The 22,153-nt window shown below is 38.7% G+C and overlaps 1 protein-coding gene across 1 annotated transcript in view; it reads left to right on the top strand.

Annotated features, from left to right (window-relative positions):
- Positions 1-22,153, top strand: part of LOC122564229 (general transcription factor II-I-like) — a 138,400-nt gene that overhangs the window by 95,045 nt on the left and 21,202 nt on the right. The window contains exons 27-34 of the mRNA XM_043718927.1: positions 1,112-1,295; positions 4,151-4,200; positions 8,593-8,676; positions 20,562-20,639; positions 21,077-21,160; positions 21,286-21,469; positions 21,898-21,926; positions 22,059-22,150. Of these exons, the coding sequence (XP_043574862.1) occupies positions 1,112-1,295; positions 4,151-4,200; positions 8,593-8,676; positions 20,562-20,639; positions 21,077-21,160; positions 21,286-21,469; positions 21,898-21,926; positions 22,059-22,150 (785 nt within the window). The remainder of the gene's footprint in view (positions 1-1,111; positions 1,296-4,150; positions 4,201-8,592; positions 8,677-20,561; positions 20,640-21,076; positions 21,161-21,285; positions 21,470-21,897; positions 21,927-22,058; positions 22,151-22,153) is intronic.

The following is a 22,153-nucleotide window of genomic DNA, read 5'->3' as shown; positions in this document are numbered from 1 at the left end:
CCTCATGGCTATTTTTCTAGACAGGATACCTTCAGCAAGTGGATGTAGGAACTGCAGTTTCTAAGTTACTGAAGAACCTAGGATTTCAAATACTATGATCCCGGTTAATAATCCTGGTGAGTCAAATCCCAGGGTCAAACCTAGCTCGTTTTAAATAAGGTGGAAGTCATGTACTTCAGATATTAACAAGAGGCTTTTTTAAAAGTAAACATAATAAAACTAATTAAACAAGTAAAAAATAAAACATATTACACTCAGCAAAAAAAAAAATTCATTACTGATACCAGCAAAGGATTCAAGCTGTCATTATCCCTTTCACTCCAATAAAATTGATTTAAAATATCCATACCTTTCCTGTTAATCACTATCTCAACATTAAGGCCCCTTACTTACACTGGCTGTGATAAGTGGAACTGATTTCCTTCTGGCAAATTTCTATGCAGCCACTAGATGTTTTATTGCCTTCATCTGGTGTGTGTCATTGAAATGCCTGAAACAAATGGCAAATTAAATTCTCTACTACTTGTAACTTTAAAAGAAACCAGTGCAAGTTCCCTGAGCTCAAATGTCTAACTGCTTTGACTCTGTGGTGAATCCATATCCTGACTTCTTCTGGATTGTTCTACTACTGTCAGTGGAATCTTATCACTAGGCGTCATTGCAACTTGTTTATGCATTGAACTGTTAACCACCCCAGCTCTTCAAGTCAAATTTATAAAACCTCATTAAAATGCACATAAGCAAACCAAATTTTATAACGGTCGAAAGCTCTCCTATTAAACACTCAAATTGACTAGCTAGCTAGGTCTTCCCCTTGCATACAATCCAAGATATAAATGATTATATATATTTATATATAGCTATACATTATTCGTAACTCTGTGAAGTCTAAATTTTATGTGCATCGGATAATTCTGTCTGCAGAATATAGCAATTCCCAACAGCTTTTTCAAAACTTCAGTCACTATTCTCATAACCTTATCATGGTCCCAGCCAGCATGAAATCAGTTTGGACTGTTATCAGTCATTTCACAGTGCAGTTAATCATCTGCTTGCATGCACAATATCACTATATTAGGGAATGTTTTATAAGCTTGTTAATTTGTTGCAGGTGAAGCATTGGGTGTTTCAGAACCAGTGAGAGTACCTTATGCATTGTTCGAATCACATCCAGATGACTTCTACATTGAAGGCCTGCCCGATGGTGTCCCTTTCAGAAGGCCGTCAACCTTTGGAATTCCTAGGTTGGAAAAGATTCTCCGAGCAAAAGCCAAGATCAAATTTATAATTAAGAAGTAAGTGAACTTTTACTATCATCTGCGATTAATTATTGGATTTGTCTAATGTGCTCTGCTAGAAGAACAATATAATTATGAAGCAGCTAACTGTAAGAAGCATTATTTCCTGATGGGATATGATAGACCACTGACTCTCAATGGCTTGGTGATGCTCTTAGTTTAACAGCTAGACTATTGATAGTTCAGATACAGTGTGCCGTGTTAATGCAATATCTTATGATTGAAGTTAATTCTTGCAGGTTGAAGAGAATTCTAAGTATTCAAACAGTTTGTGTGTGCACAGGCACGTACGTGCATCTGGAGGCACTCCGGATATTATAGATGTTCCCTTGATATATTTCCAACACGTGACCAGGCTGGTTATATATGTTCAGAGTCATGAAGGAACACTAGGATTTCCAAAAAACACACGGGATATTTGTGTCATAGATACTTTAAATGGTGAAAAATTAAACCGATGACCAGCCTCTCTTTTGTTTATGGGATGCCGTCAGTATTGGCTAGGCAAGCCTTGCTGCACATTCTTAATTGGCCTGAAAAAGATGGTGATGAGCTGCCGCCCTAAACGCTGCACTCCTTGGAGTGCATGGATACCCATATTGGAGTTAGGTTCTGATCCAGCGACAGTGAATAAAAGGCGAGTCATACTTCCAAGTTAGGATGGTATGTGTGTTGGGGAGCAACTTGCAAGTGGTGGCTTTCCTATGTATCTGTTGCCTTGGGCCTCCTCAGTGGTAAAGGGCATGGGTTTGGAGGATATTCCCAAATCAGACTTGAGTTATTGCAGTGTACCTGCAGCTGGTATGGAGTGACGCCACTGTGTATCAGTGGTGAAGGAAGTGAATGTTGAAAAATGTCACTTGGTATACCAGTCACATGGGTTGCTTTGTCCTGGATGGTGTTGAGCTGCTTGAGTATTGTTGCACTTGTTCAGATAAGTCAAACTTATTCCATCACATTCCTAACTTACGTCTTGTGGATGGTGGGCAGGCGTTGTGGAGACAGGAGTTACTGCAGAATTCCTAGTGTTGTAGCCTCAGTACCTGCATGACTGGTTCAGCTTAAGTTCTAGTTAGTGGTTCCCCCCCTCCAGGATATTGATAGTGGGAGTAATGCCATAGAACATCAAGAAGCGATGGTTACGCTTTTCTCTCGTTGGAGATGGTCTGGCAATTATGTAGTGCCAGTTATCAGCCCAAACTACTTATTATCCAGATATTGCTGCATATTAATACAAATTGGTTCGAGGTCTGCAGTGTGCATTATGCAATCATCATTAAACATCCCCATTTCTGAGGTTATGATGGAGGGATGCTCATTAAAGCTGTTGATGTTGGGCTTAGGAAAATGCCATGAACGAACAACTGCTGAGTGATATCCAGTCATCTTTCTTAGCACTATATCACTTCAACAAGCAGAGAGTATTCAAAGTTTGTGCGAAGATTTGTAGCTCGGGTGCTCGTTGTTGTGGTTCTGTTCGCCGAGCTGGAAGTTTTTGTTGCAAACGTTTCGTCCCCTGGCTAGGTGACATCATCAGTGCTTGGGAGCCTCCTGCGAAGCGCTTCTTTGATGTTTCCTCCGGTGTTTATAGTGGTCTGTCCCTGCCGCTTCCGGTTGTCAGTTTCAGCTGTCCGCTGTAGTGGTTGGTATATTGGGTTCGGCTTGCCCTATGTCTGGCTTGCCCTATGATAGTAGTGTTGTCCCAGTCGAGAACAGCCAGGGAATTCCTAGAGGCATGGCATTCATCCACAAACTCCATCAACAAACACATCGACCTGGACCCAAAATACCAACCACTACAGTGGACAGCTGAAACTGACAACCGGAAGCGGCAGGGACAGACCACTATAAACACCGGAGGAAACATCAAAGAAGCGCATCGCAGGCGGCTCCCAAGCACTGATAATGTCGCCTAGCCAGGGGACGAAACGTTTGCAACAAAAACTTCCAGCTCGGCGAACAGAACCACAACAACAAGCAGAGAGTATTCCTCTTGATTCCAGTTTTGCTGGCTGGCTGCCTTCATACTATAATCAGTTAAATATTGTCAGTCACACTCTCTCTCCTATTTGAAGTTCCGCTTTTTAACTGTGTTTGAACCAAGACTCTATAATGAGCTGCTTTGGCAGAACCAACACTTGAATGTAAATGAGCAAGTTATTCCTTTGCAAGTGTCACTTGATAACTGATCTGGTGAGCCCTCTATCATTTTGTTTTTGATCAATAGTAGATGGATAGGTTACTAAAATGGCCACATTGGAATTGTTTACCCCCAGTGTTCCAGTTCAAGAGGCAGCTCACCAGCAATTTTGCAATTGGAATGGGCGTTAATGCTTGCGTAGCTAATAATATCTGCATTCTGTGAATGTATTTAAGAAAATCTGGATGTCTGAACACAAGAATTGAAAACTATAAAAATATTAATACAACTGACATTTTTCTGAGCTGTTTGGGGGGGGGAGAAATGTGTCTAATTGGTAGGAAGAAAAACGTGACAGAGTTAGATTATAGTTCTTAAGGCGAAAGGGATCAACAGATTTGGGGAGAAAGTGAGAACAAGATGCAGGGCTGGATGGTCAGCCATGAATCTGTTGAATGATGGAGCAGTCTTGAAAGGCCAAATGGCCTACCCCTGCTCCTCTCTTTTCTGTGTAATAACTTTAAAGAATGGAGGATGGACCAGCATTGTGTATTTGTTGCTTACTTCAGACTCTTGTGTTCTCATCTTAATGCTAGGCTTTGCTCATAAATGGAATATAACCATTGACATTTCTTGAGGTAAATTCTCGACTTAAACTGCACTCTGCTATTTTATTTTTAAAGTGAAGCTTTTGAATTTTTTTCTCCACCAGACCAGATTTGTTTCAGACTGCATTACAGGAAGCTTCCAAACGACCCCAGAGTAAGTACTAACAAAATAATGATATATGTAGACAATAGCACTGGTGGGTGGGAGATTCTTGCAACTGTAGTAATCATATGACACTAAATGGCAAGAAATTACTTTTATGCATAAAACTCCAGTTTTAAAACTCATTTGACTGTGCTGTGAAAATTTCAGGATGTGTAAGTAAAGCATCCAAAACTTGTTGGTTGATTTTTTTTTGTTTTAAGTCTTATGACTGCTTAATTTAAGGCTTGCAATTAATAACTGAGCATACTTCATAACCTGTTATTATATTATGGTATTATCTGAAGCAAGACCATAATATGGGACAAACTGGCTTAGTTAAATTTATACTATAATCAGTCTTTAATGCACGTTTATCAATTAAGTACTTCTGTGAAGAATTATAATTATTCTATAAACTGTTAAAATTCTGATTATACACAAAGTAGATTAAAGTAACCCATTTAAGTGTATAAATTTTCGCACCACACCAGTACATGAATATTTTTACATTTGTGACTTGCCTGAGTAGCAAAATCAGTTTCAAAACAATTGATGGTTGAAAATGTGTCCACCTGACAGATTGACCCTGAACAAAAGTACGACTTTCTTTTGAAAAGAATTAAAATGCTGTCTAAAGCAAATTCTTCTTTCTGTACTGTGCTGAATTGCATGTTACGCAGAAAGTCACCTGAAATGGGAGGCAACAGATTATGGTTATTTGAAGAATGCTTTTTAAATGAAAGCTTAAAAAAAACTGACATTGCCATTTCAATTATTTATGGTTTAAAAACTGTCTGACATTCCTGGGCCAGCCAAGCTATTGTGTGTGTAAGGTGAGCAGTGGGTTGAGAATTTCATTATAATCCAGTTCTGTCCTTTCTTGCGCTTCAAAACAAAATTAGAGGCAGATGCTCCATCTTTTTGTGTATCCATAGATGTCCATCCTGTGCTGGCATAAGAAAAAGATAAGGGTGACAGCAGTCAACAGATGGACTTGATGTAATTATTAACACTTTGGACTCTGAATCCATGCTCCTTTCTCAATGGAACATTGATTATCTGCTGCAGACATATTGGGTCTAATGTCTGCCTCCTACAATGACACTTTTTTGATTGCAGGGATATTTATTTATCAGTGATGAGTTCTCGCAGAGGAACAAAATAACATGTTAGATCATTTGGAAATAGACTTCTGTAAAATTCCTGACAGTCTGTAAACAAACACACCTAAGCAACATGCCAATTATATACTCTGCCCTCTTGAAATGACCCTGAATGAGGTTTAGGAGAAATAGGCAAGTAGAAATCATGGCCTGCCTATCTCTCATAGCATAATATTTTAGAGTTTTCAGCCCCAAGTTAAAAGGCTGAGTCTGAAAATGGCAGGTATCCAATACTTGCAAGATCTTTAATGTAAGAAACATTTTGGAGAGATGAAAAAGCTCTCAAATCTAGACCATAAAATTATTTTGAGGTGTTTTCTGTAGATGCTGCCCCAGTACCTTAATTCTACTTGAGGAATTACAGCAATTTTCAGAGAGCATTTTCTCTTTGGGTCAGTTACATGTCTTAAAATATATAGAAAAGGTTGCTTCAGCCTCCATACTGCCATGTTAATCATAATGGTCTAATTCAGTTCCTCATCCGGGGTTGTTTAACTCCAATGAGTTAGGTTATTTAAAATAGTAAAACGCATTACAAGATGTGAAACATATTTCAACAAACCAGCGTGCAGCTTGCAAACTCAGACAGCTTGCAGACAGATTGGCAGGCAGTCACAACATTGTACATAGACAACACATAGCATCCTTTAAAAGCAAGGTACGCATGCAGCAGAACTAAAATGACTGAGGAATCCATATAGGTAGGATTTCTGTGTGCATAAAGATATAGCCACGTCATCTATTTATGTGCAGAGATTTTTTGCTGTAACCTCCACTGCTCTTCAGAAAATGTGGGTCGCTTTCAGGGAGAAGAGTCTGACCAGTTTTGTGGGAAAACCCAACTTCAGAAAACTGCTGATGCAGAAATGTTTGCCCATAATATTAAAATGTTTTTGTCTGTCTCTGAAAGATTGATAGATTTATGATTTGTAACATTTAAGACCTTTTATTATTTGTTGGATTTTTACCTATAGTTTCTCTAATTTTCTTCGATTTTATTTTTATCTGCATCTGCCATGAATTTTTGTCCTCCTAGCAATTTGTTCTTCAAAAATGCTTCAGTGTTAACCTGGTATTCTGTTATAGTTTTAACTGATCAATTTGTCCATCATTCAATCCACCAACTCCCTTTGATTATAATCTTTCTCTTCCTTTTTACCTTAAAGCTTTGTTTGATTTTCAGTTCTGACGTTGACTGACTTGAATATTTTTAAACTTTTCTGCCCTTATTCAAATATGCCACACCTGTCAGTCATTTGATTCCAGGATTTTCTGGAGCTAGATGAGAAGAATTTTAATCCCAATGATTTATATAATTCTGGAGTTGCTTACCTCTGCTCAGGAGAAACCTCTTCAGCCAGAGAGAGGTGAATCTGTGGAATTCATTGTCACCGAAGGCTTTGGAGGCTAGGTCATTGAGTACATTTAAGACAGCGATGGATAGGTCCTTGAGAATCAAGGGTTATGAGGAGAAGGCAGGAGAATGGGATTGAGAAACTTATCAGCCATGATAGAATAGCAGCGCAGACCCGATGGGCTGAGTGACCTGATCTCTGCTCCTATGTCTTATGGTATCTATGATCAGTGTAATGGAGTGTTCTTGTGGCTATCTTTGGTCCAATTTTCCATCACCAATTGCATCATCTCAACTTCAGAAACACCACAAAGTCCTCCTATATGCAACTTCACAAACCAGGTGGGGCAGTGGTTACACATTATCAGTCACAGAATACGAAGATAGTATCCATTGAATTTGTGTTCTCTCATTGGAAGTGGAATCTTGGCAATAGTTGCTTCCTTTTGCAAACCGATCATGTAGGTCAAATCCTGAACATTTTCTGCAATCTAGTTTCTAGGTAATATATTCATATCGCAGTGGGCCTATGGCTATATCCTGCAGAGCATTACAACAGTAGTTAAGTCTTTCCAACGTTGTTGAGGGATATTCAGCAGGCAACTTGTGATATACTAATCACCTTGGTATTGATGTGAATTTTCTATGTCTGAATTGAATGCCATGTAGAAAATGCATTAATCATATACCAAAGTTTTTCAAATTCCTGTGATGGGCTTTGGTGCAGAGACACTTAGTGCTGCCATAAGACTGACTTGCCACCTTCAGTGCTCTCTATCAAAGGCATGTGGGCTAGAAATTTCCTGCAAATTTCGTTTTATGCCACATATCCAAAATTTAAAACTTGATTCTGGATTCTGTAAATGGACTGGTTGGAAGATTTTGCCTATTATCCTTAGAAGTTACGAAGCACGTAAAATGAGACCTATTTGCTATCTTTTATCAACGCACATGTCACCTGAATTGGAATATGAATAGTATAAGAAGGATGAGAAATACCTGATTCTTTAACTCCTTTTTTTTAATTAGAAGTATACTGGTTAAAGTTAAATTTCACCAGATGTCGTCTTGAAGCTAGTTTTCGGACAGGTGTCTTCCAGTTAGTATCATCATCTTGGTGCTTGACTGTAATACTGGACTGGAGATGCTTGTTAGCATGTTTTATAGTCAACCACTGTTAACATAGTGAGAAGAGTGCCCGAAACCATAGGTAAGTCCACCAAACACTACAATCAATAGCCGAGCACAGTGCAATCATTTCAGAATTTTCCTGAGCAGAGCATAATCTTCGGGTAAAGACAAAAAGCAGTGAAGTTGAAGATTATCAATTTAGCCATAATTTCATTGAGCGACAGAGTAGATTTGATAGGCCAAATGGCGTCGTCCTCCTTCATTTAATTGTCTTTTTATTATCTCATCAATAATTTTCCTTGAAAATGCTGTATTAAACAGAGATTCTCTCTTTTCAATATAGAGAGATTGTAAGTTTACTATCTACCATGGCACAGGATTTGGAGTAGTCTATTACATTCAGATTATTTTGCAATCTTCCTAAGCTTAAAAAAGATGATTAAACTGAAGCCACCAAAATGGTCACTGATTATGCAGTCATGATTTCTCCAGGCTGGCGTTAGTATCTTACCTGTTTGAATTTTCAGTGTTTCCATTGGACTGAAAGAAAATTCAATTCAAGTGTTGTTGTGTTGCAGTAGCATTCCTCAAGTATTATTATGACAAGAAAATGTTTTGAACAACCTATTGGTTGTGATGTGTTTTTTGGTTGGTAAAAGTTAGGATTTTCTGAGGTGGTTCCAGTTGAGTATAGGATCACAGACATTATTAGTACAAATTCAATTAGTTTTATTTGTTTCCTTTTTAAATCAGCAAGGTCACAAACCTCCTTGGAAGAGAAAACACCAGAGGTGAAGAAGCCAGCACCACCTACTACTATTGCTGCTCCCACTGCAGGTAAACAAAACTAATTCTCTATCTAATTTCAACTGTGTATATTAATACTGAAACAAGAATCAGACATTTATTTTACATGGATGGAATACTTTTTTCATTATTAAATATTAACATTTGAGTTGTGTACTCACAGTTCCAGAACTGTAAACTTAAAGTGAATGCTGTATTAGCACCTGTTGCTAAATACAGACAGCATGCTAAGGAGTTTTTTTTCCCAAAATAAGTACTTTGTGTCTGTTAAGTGAAGCAGGTTATAACTAGTTGGGCTAAATTTCTACTGGTGACATGTTATTTACCAATGGCCTAATGATACTATCACTGGACTGTTAATCCAGAAACACAGATATATGTTCTGGGAACCCAGGTTCGAATCCTGCCATATCTGATGGTGGAATTTGAATTCAATAAATATGTGGAATTAAGAATTAAGGGATGGTGGGGGAGGGGAGGGGGGAGTTGAAGAGAAGAAATTTTCAACCTACATTTATTTCTGTGAAGCTTATACAAACCCATTCCTGGCCTACTAAAGTGGAGCATGTTCATCTTTTTTTCTCCCTAATTTACACACAACCATATTAGATCTGAAGCTGACTCCCTCAAGCTATTAGAAAATAAATCACCTGTCTACAGCCATACTTACAAGTAAATCATTCAAACTTTCAGGGAAATTCCTACGCCATTAATACAAATCTAAATTTAAATTATATAAATCATGTGGTCTACATCATACTAATTTCATCTAAAGACAGTCCTTTACTGTAGAAATTTAAGAATGAGTGTATGGTTCTATGAATACAAAGGTTTCCCAAAAGATTTATGAATAAAGTTATGAGACACTTTGTTTTGCAGTACAGAGGACGTTGAATTTAGCAATGGGAAAAATATTCCAATACATCCTGCTACTTGTACAATTTCATTGTAATGATTAGTGTACCCTTGCAGGACAGAGCCCAATATCGATCATTGTGCTTAGTATAGTGTCTAGTTATGCATTGTTACTGTCAAACCATTCAACATGTACCCGTTAGAATATTTCTGATTCCTCAGCAAGCTTCCCCAAAATTCACAAACAGACAATGTTTTTCAAAAGCCTTCCAAAACCTAACCAACCCAACAAGACTAAAAGGGTCAGAAAATACTTACTTCCCCTTGTGCTGTCACTGACCACCTTGATCTCTCGGTGCATGTGTGCATCTCGAACCTAATCCTCTCTGCAACTGTGGGAAGGCTTTGTCAACTACTTTCCAAGTGGACATTTAAAGTTGTAATCTGACAGATGTTTTTGACTCTCTCCCATTTCTGACTTTCTAGGACCAATAAACAGCTTTCTGATTTTTCAATTATGAAGTTCCAACATCAAGTGGTTTTCTAATCTCGGCCTCTCCACTACATCTTTGTTAATGCTCTCAACTTCTCATTCGTGCTTTCAGACAGTGTCAGAAGATTAAATATGATCAGTGAATCCCAGAGTTCAACCCCATCGGAATTTCCACCAGACTGTATCTGACTCTATCTGTTCAGCCAGACCTGACTGCCATTACATCCCAATGGGTGGGTGTGTTCTGCACCTGTTTTTTTTTTTTTGATGAAGCATTGAGGTTTAGCTGGCTGTAGGGGGAAGTGGGAGCAAGAGAGCCAGAGTTTTCACCGTAATTGGCAATGTAGGCCATGGTGGTGTATGCAAAAAAAAAGTTATGTTTGGTTGGTTTGGATTGGAGCTTGTTTGCTGACGTGCTGTTCCTGACCATGAAGCTTCAAAGGGACTCCGTTGCTGTACAGCCATTTCAAAGACCAGACTTTGAGTGAGTGATGGAGGAGGAACGTTCGGAAGTGGGGATGTCAAGTGAACGGCAGGTGAACTCTAGAAGATTGGCTTCTGAGTGAGGGGAACAGTATTGGGTGGAAGGATGTGTTGGTGTAGTGTTGGAGAACGGGGTCTCACTAAGTCTTGTACCATCTGTGAATATGGAGAATATGCTGTAAAAAGAAGATTTGTTTTTTTAAAAAAGTGCTTTAAAAACAGGTTTTGGTATTTGTGTGCAGGTCGTTCTCCTATAATGTGCGTTTCATCAATCTGATTTGGCTGTAACACAGTAGGTGAATTGGGGAATAGTTTTTTTAAAAACATGAACTCCCCATTGGCTATTATGCGATTCCATCCCTGGTACTAGGTGTCGTGGTATGTGGAGGACTGGATTCTGCGTTGACATTACATGGTCATTCTGCTTGCGCGCTTTGTGATGAAGTCTTTCGTGAAAGGTACAGTGCTATATTTAGTAATTTTCGGTCCTTTGTTTTGCAAATCTCGCTGTGTTTTCCATTAATATGGAAGGACAAAGTTGCAAGAATGTCAACAGGAAGCATCCAGGTGAAAAAATCGTGAGTGGTGACCGTAAAAGGAAGACTATAACACTTGAACAGAAGCTAGATGTTATAAAGCGTTTTGAGCGTAATGAAAGAGCACGTGATATTGTTCGTGCAACAGGAATGAAGGAGTCTACGCTGCGCACCATTCGAGACAATGCAGAAAGAATAAAAGCAAGCTGCATTGCTGGAACAAGTCTGAGTGCTAGCAAGTCTGTGAGATCACGAACAAAGGAGCTTGAGGAAATGGAGCGGCTTCTAAGCGTGTGGATAGAAGATCAATCAAGAAAGCGATCTGGGACCACCTTTCCCACCATAAAACAGAAAGCCTTAGCAATTTATGAGGACCTAAAGAAAAAAGCTGAAAATCCTGCAGATGTCCCTGCCTTCAGTGCTAGTAGTGGCTGGTTTGCTAGATTTAAGAATCGCTATGCTTTCCATAACACAAGGTTATGTGGCGAAGCTACTAGTGCAGACGAGGAACGTGCGCTGTCATTTCCTCCTGTGGTGAAAACATTGATTGAGGAAGAAGGCTACACTTTAGATCAAATTTTCAATTTGGACGAAACAAGTTTATACTGGAAACGAATGCCATCCAGAACCTACATTTCTAGGAATGAAGCGCACACTCCAGGTTTTAAGGTTGCGAAGGATCGTATGACTGTGATGTTGGGTGCCAATGCTAGTGGAGACTTAAAGCTTAAGCCAGTGGTGGTGTACCACTCTGCCAACCCGCGAGCCTTGAAAGGTTACCTGAAGTCTACTCTGGGGGTTTACTTTAGGTCAAGCAAAAGAGGTTGGATGACGGGCCAAATCTTTTCTGACCTGATCGTTGATGTTTTTGAGGATGTTTTTAGACAGTATTGCCAGAGGAAAAATTTGGATTTCAAGATTCTCCTCATTTTGGCCAATACACCAAGTCATCCTCCCACCATTGGTGAGCTTTCTGAAAATATCAAAGTGCTGTTTCTACCTCTGAATACAATCTCTCTCATTCAACCCATGGACCAGGGCGCAATAGCAGCTTTTAAAGCATATTATTTAAGGCACACATTCAGGAAGCTGATTGCAGCTGCTGAGGGGGATAATGAACACAGTGTTCTTCAATTTTGGAAGAGCTTTAATATTAAGAATGCTGTTGACATCATTGTGGAGGCCTGGGGTGATGTCAGTAAGAATTGCTTGTGTGCAGTTTGGCGGAAGCTTCTCCCAGATTTTCTTCATGATTTTAAAGGCGTTGAACCATCACAGGAACTTGTAGCAATCCAAGGACATTGTGTCGCTCTTGCAAAGCAAGTTGGATTTGAAGAAGTGGAGAGTGAGGATGTTGAGGAGCTGCTTGAGTCCCATTGTGAAGACCTCTCCACAGCTGATCTAGAACAACTGGTTGCTGCGGGGGAAATAGAAGCTGGGGATGAAGATGAAGTCCAGGATGCAGCACCAAGAGAACTTTCAACTTCTCTTTTGTCTTCTATACTGAGCAAAGTTGAGAAGCAGTTGCAGCTCTTAGAAGACAATGATTACACTGCAGAACGCAGCAGGATAGCGGTTCATGGCATAAAGTCATATCTGGCACCCTATGAACAGCTGCTTTATGAAAGAAGAAAAATGGCAAAGCAGCAAAAACTAGATGTCTGTTTTAAGCCAACCCTCCAGGAACAATCTGAGGACAATGAGATTCAACCATCCACTTCTGGACTAAATATCATCTTTTGTTGTAACCCTGCACCTGAAAGTAATGATGGTGCTGATGATGACCTTCAGCCCCTGTCTTAATACAGTAGTGTAACTCAGCAAATTCAGAAAGCCCTTAGTGTTACATTTATTGTACTATTTCATTAAAATAATTTTAACATTTAGCGAGACTGTGCTATCGTTTGTGTTAGGCTAACTACTACTTTTGTTTTGGTATTTACTGGTATTCTTGGTGGTTTTTCCCATAGGCCCCATTATTTCTATTGTGCACGAGGTTGCACAAGAACGCTATTACTGCATCATAGAAGAACAGGCTGTAATTCATTATAAGTTGATTAATTTCTGAACTTTAATTATCCCTGAATATTACTGTTGATTTTTGCTATTTTTTTGTTTTGCTGGTACCGGGACTTTTATTTGATTTTCAAGAGTGTTTTAAATACATGTTTATTCATGAGATGTGGATATCATTGGTAGAGCCAGTATTTATTGTCCAGTCCCTAATTGCCTTTGAAGAGTTCATGGTGAGTTAGAGCACGTTTAGGGTGGAAAATAAGTTACAAAGCATTGGTATAGTTCTTTATAAAAGTGAAATGTACAATCCATTAAGATTATGTTCTGTTGTTAGTATATGCACTAACTGTATTGAATGCTTTGGTGCTTTACTGCAAATGCAGTCCATAGGTTTAAACCTAATATAAGTTTAAAAATAAAGCAAAGCTAATGTTTCTACCCACTTGGAGTTGAATAATTCAATTCATTTGCAATGGCTGTAAAAGCAATTGTGTTTCATTACAGATTATTCAAAGTGCTTTTGTTAGATGAATACTTGAGACTAATATTGGACCATTTTTGTTTTTGGGCACACTTGTCCCTGGTTTCTTATGTAAAATACAAACTGAAAAACTCAATAAATTAATTTATTTAATACATCAGTTTAAAGAGTGATCTAATTAAAAGTTTTGCAATGACAATGAGACTGTGAGAATAAATTTTTTAAAAATTCCCTCCTGAGACAATTCTGAACAAGGACACCATTGTTAAACTTCACGTGCTGTTCAGGAATGAAATCTGCAATCTGCAAAGTCTTAGCTTGTCTCCATAATGTGCACTTCCTTACATTTCCCCATCAGATTCTGGATGAGATAAATTTAAGTCCATCTGCCACTACTAAGATTAAATGACTTGTTGCACATCATGGATCGAATCTAAGATTGTTCAGGAGGATACCTCTACTGTTTTTTTTTTGTAGGTAAAAACTAGGTAAAGGGCTTTTGCCCGAAATGTTGATTTTGCTGCTCCTTGGATGCTGCCTGAACTGCTGTGCTCTTACAGCACCACTAATCCAAAAAATGTTTTTTTTGTCATATAACAAATGAGAGGGAAACGGCCTGATCTTATACAAATAATAGGTGTGCAGTGTGTATTTCCTTCAGTTGTAGCCTACTTCATGTTATTGATGTTAAATACATGTCATGGTATTTCAGTCCCGCTTATGTATTTTATTGAGGGAAGGGTATCAAATACTATGAATGAGAGAAGTTGTTTGCAAATTAGTCATAAGCTAAGCCAGCTGTTGGAGAGATGCCCTTGCTCTCTCGCCCTTTCTAACCCACCCATCACCCACGCTCTATCTGCTTCTGTGCTTCTTTTTGGGTTGTATCCTTGTTATTGCCATTCCTCGTACCCTGATGTATCATTTTAATGCTTCTCTGTATTGAACTTCATTTGCCGTGCATCAACCTCGTCCTTTGGAAGCCTATTGCTGCCTTTCTTGCATTTCGCGATACTTTCTAGTTTTGTCATCTGTTGATTTTTTGAAATGTTGCTCTATCTATCCAGTTCTACATCATGGACCTCCCATGGTTTTGATCTACATAGATCAAGAGTCACTGTGTTCCCACTTTGACCTGTAGTACCTCACTGAAGTACCTTCCAAGTTATTTATTAAAAACTGTTCACCAGTATGCTTCAATTCGTGAAGTTAAAAGAACTTGTAAATACATTTTGCCACTGTCTTATGCTCATGAACTGGAACTGGAACTTGCTGAAAGGTCTGTAATATGGCACTTCTTATTCTAAACATTAATTGGAAGTTCATTTTATGTGAACCTTGTAATGCTAGCTTATCAATAAAATTCAAACCAGATTAGTTAAACGTGATTTGCTCTTAACCTATCCGTGTTGGTTTCCATTAACAGGCATAAGAATTAATTTGTTCTAGGTTATCCTTTGCAAATGATTTTTCATTCTATCTGGTTTTAGAACATAAAACAGTACAACACAGGAGCAGGTCCTTTGGCCCACGATGTTGCACTGAAGATGATGCCAAATTAAACCAATCCCTTCTGCCTGTCCCAGTCCCGATCCCTCCATTCCTTGCATATTCATGTGTTTATCTAAAAATCTCTCAAAAGGCCGTTTCCTATCTGCTGCCTTCACCCCAGCAGTGCATTCCAGACTCTGTTTTTTAAAAATAAACTTGCCCCCCACATCTCCTTTGACACCCCCTCACCTTAAGGTCATGCACTCTAGATTTAGACATTTCAACTCTTGGGGGGAGAAAAGATTCAACCCTATCAATGCATTTCATAATTTTATAGACTTGAGTCGTGCCTCCTCACAGCATCTGCTGCTACAGAAAAAGCAACCTGAGTTTTTCTTGCCGCCTCTTATAGCTCAAAACCTCTAATCCAGGGCAACCTCTTCTGCACCTCCTTGAAAGCCTTCGCATTCCTTCTGTAATGTGGCAACCAGAATTGAATGCAATATTCTAAGTGTGACCTAACGAAAGTCTTATAAAGCTGCAACATGACATCCTGACTGTTGTACTCAATTCCCCAATCAATAAACGCAAGCATGCCATACACCACCTTTACCACCCATGGCCACTTTCAGGGAGCTATGGACTTGAAACTCAAGATCCCCCTGTACGTTAGTGCTGTACAGGGTCCTGCCAATAACTGTGTATTTTTCCTTTAGCATTTGATCCCCCAAAGTGCAGCACCTCACACTTACCCAGATTAAACTCCATCTGCCATTTGTCTGCCCAGACCTGCAACTAATCTATATCCTGCTGAATCATTTGATAGCCTTCTATACAATCCACAACTCTACCCATCTTTGTATCATCTGCAAACTTAGAAGCCTATCCATCTATGTTTTCATTCAAGTCATTTATTTTTATCACAAACAGCAGAGGTCCCAGTATGGATCACTGCGGAACACTACTATTCACGTACGTCCAGCCTGAAAAGTACCCTTCCTTCTACCACTACCCTCTGCCTTCTGTGGACAAGCCAATTCTGAATCCACGTGGCCAAGTCACTAAATCCGTTGCATCTTAATTTTCTGGGTGAGCCTGCCATGCAAGACCTTGTCGCAAGCCTTGCTGAACTCCATGTAGACAACATCTGCTCTACTCTCATCGATCACCTTTGTGACTTGCTTGAAAACTTCAATCAAGTTAGTAAGACATGACCTGCCCTGCACAAAGCCAGGCTGACTCTCCCTAATTTAGACCATGCTTTTCCAAATGTGCGTAATTGATCTCTGACTGGGTGATAGGATGGAAGATATGCTGGGCCATGAGAATAATGTTTATGGTGGAGTACAGTTCTGCTGCATGTGGTTGCAGGCAACCTCATGAATAGCCAGTTTTGAGGTGCTTATACAGTTTAAATTTATCTCATTCAGTATGGTAGTAGTGCCACAAAACACTTGAAAATGTGGCCTCTTTGTGAAACTGGGACTTTATTACTACAGGGAGTCTGTGGTAGTTATTTCCACTCTGATTAGCTAGTACACTGCATTGGTCAGGCAACAATTGGGCAGTGGTAATCTATTTTGATCATATACATAAAAATAAAGAACCTGAGTATAAAGAAAATCCGTAAGGAAATCTACATTTGAGAGGTTATGGAGAGAACAGGGAATAGTGTGTGAATATCTAGAGAATGTCAATATATTGAAGGAGGAAGTTTTGGGTATCCTAAATTATATTAAGGTAGACCAGTCCCCAGGGCATGATGGGATGTACCCCAGATTATTGAGAGGCAAGGCATGAAATAACTGGGGCATTAGCAGATATATTTACATCCTCATTGACCACAGGTCAGATTCCAGAGGACTGGAGTTCTGCCAATATTGTTCCCTTGTTTAAGAAAGGAAACCGGCCTGACATCTGTGGGGAAGCTCTTGGAGAAGATACTGACAGTGTGCATATTTGGAAGAAAATGGACTTAGTTAGTGACCAGCAGCATGGTTTTTTAAGGTGAAGGTCATGTCTCACCAACCTGACTGAATTTTGTTTTTGAAGAGCTGGCAAGGATAATTTAGAGAGGAGCTATGGATGTAGTTTGTATGGACTTCAGTAAGGCATTTGATAAAGTCTCACCTGGCAGATTAGCGCAAAAACTAAAATCACATGGGATTTGGATTGGGCTAGCTGGATGGATATAAAACTGGCTTGGTCACAGAAGGCAGGGTGGAAGGGTGTTTTTCCAGAATGGAGACTTGAAGCTAGTGGTATTCCACAGGAATCAGTCTTCGGTCCTCTGTTTATGGTATACATAAATGATCTGGAAGAAAATGTGGGTGGTCTAATTTAGTAAGTTTGCAGATGACCCAAAGATTGGTGAAGTTGCTTATGGTGTTGATTGTGAAAGGATACAACAGGATAGGTGACCGGGGGTAAAGAAATGGCAGATGGAGTTTAATCCAGACAAATGCAAGGTGATGCATTTTGGAGGATCAGATTTAGGTGTAAGTTATACTGTAAATGGTTGAACTGTTAGGAACATTAGCATACAGATGGATCTGGCCATGCAGATCTACAGTTCTCTAAAAAGGGCAACACAGATGGCCAAGGTGATTAAGAAGGCATATGATATCCTTGTCTTCATTAGCTGGCCCATGGACCACATCTATATAAAACCCTTGTTAGGCTGCATCTGGAGTATTGTGTGCAGTTTCGGTCGCCACAATACCAGAAGGGTGTAGAAGCACTGGAGAGGGCAGAGAAGGTACACCAGGATGTTGCCTGATTTCGAGGGCAATGGCTTTGAGGAAAGGTGAAAACAACTAGGATTGTCTTCATTGACTGACAAGAGACTTGATAGACATCTGCAAAATTATTATAGGCATAGACAGTCAGAGGCTTTTTCCCAGGGTTGAAGTTTCAATTACAATTGAGCACAGGTTCAAAGTGAGAGGATGACTATTTAAATGACATGTGCAAGGGAAGTTTTTCATGCGGAGAGTTGCAGGAGTCTGGAACGCAATGCCAGAAGAGGTGGTGGAAGCAGGCATGTTGATTATGTTTAAGCGTTTCATGAATAGAGGGATATGGACCAAAGAAGGGCAGAACATTTGTATTTTAGTTAGGGCATGATGAACAGCATAGTCTTAGTGGAAGTTCCTGTGCTGTACTTTGTTGTTTTTGTTCTAGAACCTTGAAGTATTTAAAAAGCAAATATAAATCAACAGTGTTACCTAAATGTAACAAAAGCAGTACAGAAATAATTTCATAAATTGACTGTTTGAAATTATCAGTATGGTAAAGAGTGGATGTAAATTAAAAATGAAAGCTATTACAGGTAGATTTTGTATAAAGTGTATTTTGGCAGTGCGATTTGGTTATAACATCGCTGAAGAATTAGGGAATGGTATTTTCAAGAACACTTACTCCTGTTTGCAATAACGTGATTCCAACAACGATCGTTTCATACACTTCATTTTGCCTATGTGCCGAAGTCAGCTGCTATCAGAGCATGTGAGATGTAATCCTATTCATTGAACAACTTCATCTCCAATTCAACTAATGAATGTTCATTGCTCTCCCTCTGAGACAAGAATTTTTTGTATAATTCCTGTGTAAGCCCTGTATAATTCCTGCAGGACTACATTACTCTTAAATACCATTCGCCTTTCAAATTTGTTCTTGTACCTGCATATTGCACAATCTAACCCAACCCTGAAGTAAGTCAGAAGACAATCAACCACAGCCATTAACTTCTGCAACCTCAAACGCACCTGAAGGTGGTGATAATGACCCTCTGTCCCTGCATTTAACAAGTATTTTTTCAATGTAATGTGTTAATTTACTTTTTCATTAATAAATATGATTTAAACCTTCATTCAGACTGTGCTATACTTTGTGTTAGAATTTTGGGTGATTTTTGAGCGATTGTGAGTGATGTTTTTTGCTGGTCTGCCCCAACCCGACTTTTCCCTTAGGCTGCATTATTTCTCTTAAGTGAGGTTTTGCTGGAAAACTACTATGGTGTTATAGGAGAGCTACCTGTAAAATACCAATTAATTAACTTCGGCATAATCGTAGATTTGTACAGCACAGAAATTTCATCCGAATGATGTTTTAAAAATCGGGAGAAATTGAAATGTAAACATGGCATTTACTCAAGTGAAAGATAGTTTCCAGAATAGAACTTCTGAATTTGTTATATCCTCTTTGAAATACTTATTTAATGTACTACTTAAACACCTAGTGGAAGAAGGGGTTGTTTTGTTAAGCTGTTAACCTTTCCCTTTTTTTTTTTGGTACATATTTCTACCCTTTACTGTAAGGGCATATAGGCTCCATAAGTAATTATACTATGTAGAAGTAGTAGTCCAGAATAATTGAAGGATGGCTAATTCTTGCATTTTTGTTTTAATGTTCACTTAATGATCAATTTTGGGTGAGCACCCACAATAGAATCACCATACTTTACGAACCCAAGTCTGAAAAATATGTCATTAGATTGAATATGTTGTCAGTGGTAACTGCAGCAATGTGTTTCTGTATGTAATTTTTGAATGTAACATTCATGATGCTTTTCAGCATACAGCCATTCCTATAAATATAAATATTTTCAACGATTGCATCAAAAAAGTTCTTGTTCACAGACTAAAGCAACGGGTAAAATTCAAATATAGAAGGTTTTCAATTTTCCATTGAGAATGGATAGAGTGAACAGAATAACAACTGGCCAACATGCCAGTTTGGTCAGATTGGTCAAAAGTCAGATTGGTTTGAAAGGCAGTTTTGCTCAAGTTAAACAACTTTGCATGTGTTAGTTTCTGTTTTTGGGCCATGCAGATTGATTCACAAGTTGGATTGTGGTATTTGTATTGTATGGAAGTCATGTTCTTCAAACTATAAAAGGTATTGGGGGGAAGGAAGAATTTTTCTTATTTGTGTACTATAAGCAATGCTAGATTCAGATTTCTGGTTCCCTTTAAGAGTATCGCCATCAATACTCCCCTTTAAAAGTCAGATTATCACAAATCTAGTTGTTAACAATTATTTCTTCAGAGCATTTTTTAAATGGTGCAGGTGACACTGGTGAAGGAGCTGGGAGAAGTTTTAGTCGTGTAGAGTGCGGCAGATAATATTAATGTGGTTGAAATGGCACCTTGCACCCTTGATTAATTGTCACTCTTAATAATTGGTTTTCTTAGAGCATGGTGTTATATCTATCGATCTGATTTGTATAATCTGGAATTTTAAGTTATCAAGGAGGTGCTGCAAAATTAAAGCCTTAGTAGTTAGTTGATACTTGCATGTTATTTCTATCGCTCACTTGCAGGTTTTATTCTCTTTTTGTACATTTGGATTGCTTCGAGTGAGTGAGGTGACATGGTAAATGGTGATGGACAATTTTGGCTTCTCCTTGTGTACTGCATGATTGGACCACACAAGATTGATTTTTACGCTTACTACCCCACAAGTGGATTTTTCATCTTTCTTTGTATTTATTTTATTTGATCTTTGTTTAAATGGGGGTTCTGGTGGTGAGATGGTCTCTTAAATTCTTATGATGCAGGTTTAGAAAATCGAGCTGCTGCGTTACCCACTGCAACGGGTGTTGAAGACCTTAATATCATTCAAGTTACAGTCCCAGGTAGGGTGTAATTTTACATTTATTAGATTTTTGCAGTGGTCTATGAAATTTCTAGTTATTTCATTATACTGGCAGCACTATTTTGTAGGGTTTTCTCCCCTTTCTCATTCCTAAAATCCTGATTTTAATTAGAACATCCAGTCAGTGAGGGTTACATATGATGCTTTAAAAAAAGGCTATAACCTTTCCATCTGCCATTTTCTATTAGTGATCGGGAGTGAAAGGATAGTGAATCAAACTTGTGCTTCCTTCTCATTCTTCATTCTGATATCTAAAGTGAAAGCTGATTTTGTCACAAGACTCTATATTGAAAGGGATAAAAAGGCTATTGAATATAAAGAGGGCATTTTGGAGTTCTAGTGAACAATATAGCTCGTACCTCTGGCAGCAACTAGTTATGTCTTGATAACTGAGTAAGAGTGTTGGTTGTCTTTCAGAAGGTGAAAATGAAAAAGTATCGAAAGTGGAAAAAGCCAGACAACTGAGAGAACAAGTAAATGACCTGTTCAGCAAGAAATTTGGTAATGTCTTAATATAAATGTTTAGATGATCGTATCATGCATTTGTTCTTTCTCTATAATTGGATTAGATACTTTTGCATAAGAGATGGAAGCAAAGATTATATTAAGGTTATATCTGTTTATAGGCGAAGCAATTGGAATGAACTTCCCAGTGAAGGTTCCTTACAGAAAGATAACCATCAATCCTGGATGTGTTATAGTTGATGGCATGCCTCCAGGAGTTCCCTTTAAAGCACCAAGTTACCTTGAAATAAGTGCCATGAAAAAAATCCTGGAATCTGCAAACTTTATCAAATTTACAGTCATAAGGTGAGGTATTGAAATGATCTTGCTGGAATGTCTGTGTAATCTGGAATTTGACATTGCAGAGCATTATGAAATGTTAAATACTTATGATGTGGATAAAGCTTTTAAAGAGTAAAGAGCACAGATGGTTAACACTGCACTGTGGGTACAGCTGGATAGTGTTGAGCAATAACACTCTGATGCAATGTACTGTAGTGCATGTGTTTTATTCTATAGTCTGTTGCGATGTAGGTTCAGGTGTGTAAGGGGGGAATTCGTAATACAAAGCTTTTGTTCAGAAGGAAAATAACTCGCTGCCTTTGTCGGTTTGATATCAACTGGGGAGCAGGCTGAGAATAGAGATGGCAGTTTAATAGAAAAATTGCTTTTTAAAATAAAATGTATTTATTACGAAATTATAGAAATGTAATTTCTTTACTTTCCTTCCACAGACCTTTTCCAGGGCTTCTAATTAATAACCGTAAGTGAAAACTACCATTGAATGAAATTTTAGTGTACGTGTGAGCGCATGGATAATGTGCGTAAATACATTTTATACTAAATCCATGAAAGATCAGTACTTAACCTGACTCTTGTGGGTTTGAATTTGCAGAGCTAGCTGAACAAAGTGGAACAGAGGTACCACCAGATGCAGTAGCAGCACCATCAACAACTCCTCCTCCACCTCCATCGGTGGTACAGATTGTC

Source organism: Chiloscyllium plagiosum, chromosome 28 (genome assembly GCF_004010195.1).
Source record: "Chiloscyllium plagiosum isolate BGI_BamShark_2017 chromosome 28, ASM401019v2, whole genome shotgun sequence".
NCBI lineage: Eukaryota > Metazoa > Chordata > Chondrichthyes > Orectolobiformes > Hemiscylliidae > Chiloscyllium > Chiloscyllium plagiosum.
Note: the sequence above shows the minus strand (reverse complement) of the source record. Positions and strands in the feature narration are given on the sequence as shown.